The sequence below is a fragment of the Orbicella franksi genome, chromosome 4 (genome assembly GCF_964199315.1).
Source record: "Orbicella franksi chromosome 4, jaOrbFran1.1, whole genome shotgun sequence".
Classification (NCBI taxonomy): domain Eukaryota; kingdom Metazoa; phylum Cnidaria; class Anthozoa; order Scleractinia; family Merulinidae; genus Orbicella; species Orbicella franksi.
Genome location: NC_138148.1, coordinates 6,769,801 through 6,779,800, shown reverse-complemented (window position 1 = coordinate 6,779,800; position 10,000 = coordinate 6,769,801). Strand labels below are relative to the sequence as shown.

General features: G+C 38.5%; 2 protein-coding genes across 2 annotated transcripts in view; one reads left to right on the top strand and one right to left on the bottom strand.

The window, feature by feature from the left end:
• Positions 1-8,382, bottom strand: part of LOC145485459 (pancreatic triacylglycerol lipase-like) — a 10,317-nt gene extending 1,935 nt beyond the window's left edge. The window contains exons 1-2 of the mRNA XM_081464125.1: positions 8,295-8,382; positions 55-291 (exon numbers count right to left, since the gene is read on the bottom strand). Coding sequence (XP_081320251.1) covers positions 55-291; positions 8,295-8,382 — 325 coding nt within the window. The remainder of the gene's footprint in view (positions 1-54; positions 292-8,294) is intronic.
• A 66-nt stretch (positions 8,383-8,448) lies between these two features.
• Positions 8,449-10,000, top strand: part of LOC145485458 (putative skeletal organic matrix protein 5) — an 8,812-nt gene continuing 7,260 nt past the window's right edge. The window contains exons 1-2 of the mRNA XM_081464124.1: positions 8,449-8,485; positions 9,979-10,000. The exon at positions 9,979-10,000 is cut by the window's right edge and continues 277 nt beyond it. Of these exons, the coding sequence (XP_081320250.1) occupies positions 8,449-8,485; positions 9,979-10,000 (59 nt within the window). The remainder of the gene's footprint in view (positions 8,486-9,978) is intronic.

Below are 10,000 nucleotides of genomic sequence, written 5' to 3'. Positions count from 1 at the left end.
GAATAGTTTCAAGATTTTCTTGCTGAATAAAACCACTACACAGTAGACACTTACCAGTATAGCCATGGATGACAAATATCGTCCGCCTTGAGATATCGAACTTAGGAGCTGTCAGTTTACCTTCATTGATATCATTAACAACCCCAGAACCATACTTGGTGAACATGTGGAACGATGTTCTAATAAGGGACGGTTTTTCTGGCAAAAATACGAGCCACGCATTTGTACCGGGTTGTGGCTTAAAGCAGCCGTACTTTCCATAGCAGACTTCAGTTGGTGTAAACAGAAAACCTAGAAAGATCCGCAAACAGTTCTTACTTGTTTATATATATCTTATAAAAGCTTTTTTAGACTGGTAGGCAGGTAGGCAGGTAGGTAAGGAGGTAGGTAGGTAGGTAGGTAGAGTAGGTAGGTAATTGAGGTATTACAGAAACATCGTAAAGAAAATGGTCAAGGGACTATATGCTTGGTGTCGTAGGCTGAAAAAAATAGAAACTGTTGTTTCGCTAGGTTAAGCGTGACATTATCTAGCTCTTATTAACCGAGCAGGAGGATTGTATGGGCGAATCGATGGAGGTCGTAGATCTGTACGTACGACCGAGGTCAAGATTCTCCCATACGGACCGACTAAGCTCGGTTAATAAGATGTTTATTATATGACGCAAACAAAAACAATTTAATTCGTTTACGTAACTGGTTTGTACTAAGTGGCATTTTTCTTGCGAACGGCGATGAGCTGAATTCAATTCTGCCAAAGTTTGTTCGTTCTTTTTTTCTGATCAGGCTTTTTGGCACTTCCATAACTAAATTAGTTCGCAACTTTTTCACTGCAAAACATTACCGGTCTAGGTGACGATCTAGATGGGAAAATCTAGATCGTTTTCAATCTCGATTTCAGCCAATCAAATTCGTCAATTTGGTAGTTCCCAGTCCTTTTGAGACAGAGTCATATAATAAAAGGGTGTACTGTTCATGTGACAGCGTGTACATGATTGGCTGAGCCAGATCATTCGACGGGAGAGGATCATGTGTAGGGAGTGACCCATGACAGGAATTGAACTGGTTTATTCTCTCTTCAGGTGGAATGGCCGGGTCTAAGGTTATTTTACGTCAGTGTTTGTAATTAGAGACCAAGTGAAATTACTCTAAACTGTAACTGTCTTTTGAAACAAGTCAAACTTTTGTGTCTTGCCCTGTTATTTTTGATTAATAATGTGTTAAAGACGATGACTAGCTTACGACAAACTGAAGTTTGAACACTGAGAATCGCGATTAACGTCGACAAGTTGTGTAAAGCGACAAGTAAGTGCATACCCTGTGTCCGGGCCGCAAGTGCGATAAAAAACAACACAATTCTTTTCGTGGTGAACATTGTTCCTTGATTTGACTTTCTCTTGATGTTGCGAGCCCTGCAAGAAATCATTTATTCTGTAGTCTTAATTGGTAGATATATGCAGAGGGTCAACATGTAAGATCTATTCTGTTTTGCACATTTTCAATTGGAAAGGTATACATAATGATAAAATAAGGTCAGCGTTGAGAAAGGAAAATATATAAAGAGCAAAAATTTTGTTAGAAATTGAAATCTTGGTCTTTGCTTGTTTTATTACAAAAAGACAAAATATTAACTTAAGGTGACCTTTCATACGCACAAATTGTCACGAGAAAATTGAAATTATAAACAGCTGGTGAAAAACGCCTTTTTAGGATTCAAAGAAACAGCTTTGAAACGCTACCCCAGATAGTATGCATAGCCGAGTCCCTGACTGATTTCTGCATGTATTATTTCTACATGTAGTTAAGAAATATTTTATCACAATCTTTTATATAGTTAAATGATCAGACGGGAGTTGGAGAAGGTGGCAACCAACATTGAAAGGTTTCGCTTTCCGCGAACTTTCGTGAAATTAATCTGGTTTCGTGTCATGAGTCATTGGTCAGGGAGCTAGGTGTTTCCATGGCAAGAATCAGTTTTGACTGGCATGTTTTTCAAAGTTTGCATTGCGTCGTTTCTAATGAAGAAAATTTAAACTACCATGCTGCACTTTTACTTTTTTAGTTTTCCTTATAAATTAGACTATTTTAGAACCATTTTTTTATAGGTTTTTTAACCTTTTGTCAGAGTAATAGAAGTGCAGGACTTCGGCTGTTCGGAAATGATAGCGTTCTTTCTATATCATGTTGTTGTCCTCAAAGGGAATATTTTTGGCCGTGCAATAAATCTTCCAGGTTTCATGAGATCACTTTAATGCTCTCACAGTAACAGGGCAAGGACCAGCTGGCAATTCTGTTGTACAAGTTATTTCGTTTTTGTGCGTGAGGTTGTTGATTAGCAGCTAGCTACCTGAAGGCTGAATTTGTAAATGTCTTCATAGCTGGAGGAGGCAACGGAGGTTTTCAAAGCGGCTTCATATTGCCTTTGAGCGTAATTTACGAGTGTTAAAGAGTACCAGGACACTGGGTTATTTGTTTATGCGTTTCTGTGGAGGGGGAAATATCTGATATAGTTGGAATGGACAGTAGCTGTGCTTAATACGTGTGTAACGCAGCTGCTATTTGATTATGATAAAATTAAACGAGGTTTACTTTGGCAGTTGATTTTCATTCTTCTTTTCAGTGGCGAAAACTCAGCTTTACCCCCAACGGCGAATTTTGAAATAAACGCTTTGAATTAGTAAGGAGACATTGCACTAACATCAACACACAGTATTTGCATTAACATTTGTCGATAATATTAAGATCTGTAAATTTTGTTACGTACCTTAAATCTTCTTCTTGACGAAGAAACTCAGAAACTCAAGAAAGCCAAGCTCTGCAGGGAATTAATGAAACAGTCAAGATGACATCAAGTATTTTTTTTTTTACTTCGTCACAAGCTGAACTTACCTTGCTCCGTTTCTGGGAAACAACTGAAGGGTGGTACATGCCTAAAGGCCTTTCATCAGTTATGAAAGCAGTCCAAGTTGCGTGATTGGTCCTGTGGTACGGCATTTGACACTTATTTTCGGCAGCCTATACCCTGGTCCTAACAATAACGTTTTAATTGATCTCGTTTTGACGCTTAGCCATGATTATTCACGCCCAGCTTGATTGCACTTGATGACTTGTTGAAAATTGAGGCCACAATTAGTTTGAATGTAAGCCCAGCGTGAGAAGTAAGTCGTCGATTTCTTTTGTTTGGATGCTGGGCTGGTTTTACGGCATTGACACGTGACACTACGCCAGCAGGAAACAGCATTGTCTGCTAAGTTGAATGGGGACTACACTCTTTTTTTGATTCACAATTGATGAACATGTAAGCTTATTATTAAAACTAAGGTTGCATACGTGTATGCAAACGAACAATTGCGTCTGCGTTTTTATGTTTGTTATTCTGTAATCCTTGATATTCACCTCTGAAAATTATACTAAAACAAGTATTCGCCTCAGGCTCAGTGAATATTGGTGATTATTAAATTCTCAGCCTCGGATAATGCAATTCTAGCTTTCTGATTGGTTCACTGGATCTCGGTTACCAGCCATTATACCTGCGTTTGACCTTATATGGAAATGAAAGCGGCAAATGTCGCTCGGCATGATATTTTTCGCGTGAAGCAAAGTTTCGTCGACAAAAAAAATGGATGAAAAAAAGCACATTCGGTGAGCTATCTACACAGCAAATACAGGAAATTATGGACAATGCCGACCCAGTAACAACAAAAAAGCCACAAAGCTCGAGATAGGATTATTTAACGGTACGTATACGTTAAGTTTCCCTTAAAGTTGCAAAATTAAAATATGACCGGCGAGATTTTACGCATTCATGAAGATTATGTAACAAAAACAAATTTTACCTGAACAGAATGGCTTGCTAGTCCTGGTGGCACCAAATTTTCGAAACCGATATAAAAAATGTCAAAAGAAGAACTGAATGTTCAGTTGAAGTGTTTTTACTCGTCTGCGAGGAAGAGAGATGACACGTATTGCAAAAGTTCATTGATTAAATCCATTAAAGCCGCCAGTTGATCATTTCCTTCGCACGCCACCGCACAACAAACCGTTTTCCATTATCTCTGACCAGGCAAATAAATTATTAGAGCATATGCATTTGTAAAAGGCCGCAGGAAAACAGGCATAATTGCCGGCGTAGTCCATAAGAAACCAGTTTCCAATGAGCAGATGAGGAAACTGTTCGACTAAGCAAGCTCGGATCGGCCGAGAGCAAGAATCCCGCACAGCTACAGAGGACGACCTAGTTTTATCTCAGTCTCTTTTTTGGCCGACGACGACGAGAGAATCAACGACAGCTAGCGCCAACAATTCTGTCCTTGCGAAAAACACCTCAAGGAGTTGAGTGTTTTGAACTGAACCGAAGTAAGCCCGGTTCTTTATCAGGCACGAAAAACCACCAGGGTGGCTTCGGAGATTCTGAATATGAATCTGACGCTAAGATAGTTTCTGTCCTTGACTCTAAAACTGACCAACAATGAGCTCCACACATACAGCTCGAAATGGCTAGGCTTTCAAAGCAAGGGAATCCTGAGAGAGATCTTGTCGAGAATAATTTTGGCACAACGTCTGTGTCACATGCATGGCGATCAATGTTTTCCGCAGCATTATTACGATGGCAATGTGCAAGTGCACAATTATTTGGCTCTTCTCCATGACTTGAACTCGAACGCTTTTCAAACTTTCTGGCTAAGGTTATATCTCCTTCATTTGACAGACGTTTCTTAAATTCTACTTGATTGCAATTTCATTCAGCAAATTCGTTTGCTTCGCTCTCAAATTTTTCATTCAACTAATTTTACAAACGGCGCGCATGTCATGTGATTTCCCACTTGTTGTTGTTTTTGTCACATCGACTGCCGGTCGTTTTGTAAAATTAAAACCCAATAAAATTAAGCTATATTTCCAAGAGTACAAACGCACCGAATTTAATAAAACAATTATTCCATTCGCGCTTGTTGGATATGAGATTGGTTATAGCCAACTCGGCCCTACGGGCCTCGTTGGCTATTTACCATCTCATATCCAACGCGCGCTCATGGAATAATTGTTAAATATTCACCAGAAGAGATTAGCTCAAGCTATTCGAAAAGAGGTCGATTTAGATCAACGGGAAGATTCCAAACAACCGTGAGAAGAGTTTAGCCTAAGCTACGCAATGTGTTCGATTTAGGTCAACGGGAAAATCCGAAACATCAGAAGATATTAGCAGAACGTTTTTTCCCTTGCAGACTGTACTGCTGTTACTAAAACTGTCGAGACGCAAATCGAGTTTGAACGCAATTCCGCAAGTTGTCGCGAACGTAATTTTTTTAGCAATGTTTAAAAAGTAAGGCGAAATATCGCATTCGCCAGTAAAAACATGGGCTTTGGAATTTTCGAGAATTCTTCGAAATGTCGTTTGAATTTTCGCTCTATTTGCTTGTACTGCGAAAAAAACTAAGCCACGACAGGGTACAGCATTAACCGTAAATCAGAGCGTTTGTTTGATCTATTTTCTTCCAATTGTGCATGCTACATGTATTTCATAGAGAGGAAGAAAATCCTAATAATAATTTTACGTGCAAGCGTTGCGCTAAAATAAAATAAAATAATTAATTGGCATTTGCGTAGTAGACCGAAGCTCGCATACAGCCGCGTTATCACGAGCGCTTCACAGGGATGCAAATTTTCCTCTGGTGAAGTTCAGCCGTTAAAAAAAAAAAAAGGAAACTTAATTAACAGGGTCCACTTCTAGTTTGCCGAAAAAAAGAAAAAAAAAATAGAAAATAAGTGCACGAAAAAGTAAAGACGCGACTGGACGCTTTCTAGCACAGCTACATTGTACTTCACTCAAATTCGGTTAATGTAATCCTTTGGCCCTGTTGTTCGTAATTTGTTCCGATTTCGATATTAAAGAAAATTATTTGCTATCGGAGTCCCATACAAACATTAGATGTAATTTCTGACGCTCGTGACTACCCGAGAAGATCGGTGACTTCTCAAACCATTAATAATTCGTCAATCTAAAACAAAGAAAATCAGAGCCGTGCGGGAGGTTTGGATTTCCGGTCTTAAAGTGCCACTGAAACGAAATTTTCGTACTCTCTTTTATTACCCCAATTTGTAGTTTTAAACGTGCTTAAAATAATGGTGAACTTTATTTCTGTCAAATCCTAACGGAAAGTGCTTTTTTTAGCTGCTGAAATCGACTTTTTGGAGCAAAACTGTGTCCGGGCTCTGGAACCGAATTTAAGGACCTTGTGACGTCACTGGTTGTATTCACGCAAGAAGCGCTATAGATTCTCTCTTGTTTTCACTTGATTTATTCAAGTCTATTTTTCATATTGTCGATACCTGCTAGTTTTCTACCTTGTAATTTCTGTCCAGTCTTGACAGGAAATACATATCATGAACGTTGGAGGGCGCCAAAGAGTGTAGATTCACCAAAATAAATGCTACAGATTAGAACAGCTCAGTTACTTTTCGAACATTTTGAGTACTCGATTGGAGATTTCGAAGACGAGTGTGGCAACTTTTATATCACGTCCTAAAGCCTAAACACGATATTTAGTCGTCTGTTTTCAGCCTGGTTCTGAAATTTGGATTCTCACGTTTATCTAAGTTCTATTGCACAAGGTTCGAATATATCCTCGGCAACTTTACTGCAGTAAAAGCCGTAAGCGCATCAGCCATCCGCATAATCACGAAGTTATTAACGGTCCACAAGCTTTGAGTCGAGTACTTCTTTGTACACAGAGGGCATCTTTTTATGATACTAATAAGTGAGAGTTCTTGTGGTAGACAAAATGTGTCTTTGAAAATTGTGATCCGCAGCAGGGTTTGCTTTATCGTCGCATACGTATCAGTGTAAACAAAGCGCGAATTTCGCTTCTCTTTTACACGTATCTCCCAATTGCAATATTTCACGGTCGATGGATTACTTTGAGTTCTTTAGCACATACTTATGTCTATGATCTTCATTTAATGGTATCCAAATGCAAAGCAATTCGTTAAAACGTCACTAGTTTACACTCCTTTCGAAGGTTTATTAAACAGAATTTGAACTAATTTGCATATATCACCTTTCGCCGTCGACATTGTCACGCTTTCTCTCGTTTCCTGAAAACATACCTGTAGGGTCATGGCAGCTTAGTTTACCTTTATAGTTTAAATTCGCTCCCTCACATAAAAGAAGAGGGTTTCTTAAATTGTTGCTGATTTGATAACTTGTAGGATGTAACAGATGCAACTGGACTAAAGGTCACTGTAGCACAATCTCGTCCGCGGTGAAACTCACAAAGCGTCCGGTTTCCTCGAAGCGAAGCGACTCGAAACTCGAAGCGTTGTTGCTGCGATTCGTGCAGCAGCAGTCCGGATAATAATTTCAAAAGCCGCTTTCTCTTGTTTTCATGTCTTTTTTACTTTATGAGTGTAGGTATTGTTTAATTGAGTGGTGGCCATTTCACCAAGAGTCCCGATCATTTTGCGATCTAAGAACTCCCACTCGTTTGCTTGCTTACATAAAATATCCTGCAAATATCCAATTAAATAGACTGAAAAGCCCCAGGATCGACTCTCCACCTCTTCTTGTCTAAGGCTACTGTGATTATCTGCTTTACAGCTCTGAGATGTCCTTAAGATGTTTTTTGGGGGGCTTCGAACAGTATTCTCTTCTCCCATAATCACTCTAAATTTTCAGCGCAGCATGAGAGTAATACAACCAGTGACGTCACTAGGCTGTTTTGGCCGCGCCAAGATGGCCGCCAATTTTGGGCTTAACCAGCCAACTTCGAACGGCTGAAAAAGCAGTTTTCGCTTACCGTATGCGAAAAAAAAGTCCGCAGTGTTTCCAAGTAAGGTTGAAACTTTATTACTAAGCAAAAATCTCACATACGAAAATTTCGTTTCAGTGGCACTTTAATTGGCATCCTAAGTTTTTGTCTTGGTTGAGAAGATATATCAAACACGAGAGACATTGGTTACTAAAAACACCTCGAATTTCGTCAAAAATACTCCGCTATGCGTCGTATTTTCAACTCTCTTCTCGGTGTTTGAATATTCCCATGAAACACTGTCTCTCGTGTTTGATATATTGCTTGAAAACTGACACTGAAGGTCTATGGCACTTGCCGGTTGGACAATTGAATGTTAAGTTAATTAGTTTGAGGACCTTTGATAAGCTAGACCAGCTCGAATTTTCTCCTGGGTAAGTTCTTAGAGAGACAAATGTGATTTGCACAGATAGTCATGGTCTAAGTAAATGATCATTTGTTACTGAATCGATAACCTTTTTTTTTCTAATCGTTAAGACTTGTTCTTCGTACTAGGTTCTCTCAGTAAGAGTTTATTTACACAGATATTGTCGCAGTTGTCATAAAGATTCATAAGCGTGTGGGTGTTTGATGGCGTCATGGCATGTTCACAAGACGATAAACAACTTGAAGCGCTAAAAATGCATTTTGTTCTTCACTCTTACTGATGGAGTTTGGCAAGTGTCTTTTTTTCAGTAACAGTGGTACATAAACAAATGGAATGCTACCAGTATTGCAAATATTTAGTTATATATTCTGAAGTTGTCCAAAGCTAGGTATTAATAAGTTAAACTCATATGGTTTCTCATACAACTACTTTACCATTTCAGCCTATTATTACCGCAGCTTTTTCCAATTTAATTTATAGCCCCCTATAGTCATGTATGATATACCATTTGAAAGCTATTGATTTGTGAATTCCAAATAAAATGTCATCAACAACTATGCTACGGGATTGATAGCTTTGATAAATGATGGCTTGAAAAGAGAGAACGAAAAAGTTCAAAAAAGTGAAAGTCTTCATAAATATTAGGCATACCTCTAAACTATAGCTTTTTTTTCAGCTTTCCATTTCTCTCTCTAATCATTGTAGAAAAAGTTCCAAATCTTCTAGGGGTTGGTGTATTTACGGTCATAATTTCATTCTTTCAACGACAAGATCTTTATTACATTGTAGATTATTTTGCTGCAAAAATCTCATCGAAATCTGCCAGACTTGATCCAAACGGTGAAGTCACAAGCACATAAGAGCTCTCCCATTGCGAAAGGGTTAAGAAGTATGAAGGTTTCATTGCTTTCATAAAAAAAAAAAAAAAAAAGTTAAGATAAGGTAAAATTCGAAACAATTTCGAAATGAAGATAAGGAATCACTTTTAGCTGGTGGCTTTGAACGTTGGCTTTTAAAATGAATTTTCCGGTTTTCATTTTAGTGTATGGTTTGCATTTCAAAAGCAAAAAAAAAAAAAGAGACAGCTTTCTGTTGGATGTCATTGTAATGTTTTCGTTTTTTCTTTTTTTTTTTTCCGCCGGATAAAATTTCCTTTCATTCCGTTTCCTTTTAGGATTTGTTGTGTTTTACACGCGTTTCCCTCTGTTTTTAAAGGTTTGTCATTTTTGAGTCGGTCACATAGTATTAAAGCGTGAGAAATTTAAGCATGTTTTCAATAACATATGTAAGCAATAAATTGGTTCCCGACACTATGCAATTACCTGTTTTAATAATGAATGCATCTTACCGAATAGTGACGCCACATCAATTACTTATGCGTGGTCAATCTCAGTCTCGCATCAGGGCGTCTTTTTCTGGAAGATATTTAGGGGTTAATATATAAACATCCCCCTATCGTCATTCAGTGGACAGGCGTAAGTGTCGACACGAAAACGCTTGCCGGACTGAGAAATTAATACCATGTCGTGAACTAACCTACCAAGGACATAAAAACAAACAAATAACTAACTAGGTCGCCTTGCTTGCATGTGATCGTCCACTTGACTCTGAAGTTGACTTCTGCTCAGGTTGTCAAGACGTCAGTCACTAACAACAGTTCTTTTCAGAACTTCTTTCACCCAGACGATCACCCAAGACGAACTACTGATACTCCTGTGTTCAAACCATTTACTACAAAACAACAAACTGCAACAACACAAACCACTGATAGTTTCTTGAAGTTTTAAATTATTTCTCTTTCATGTACAGGATCGATATTTTTTCGTCATTC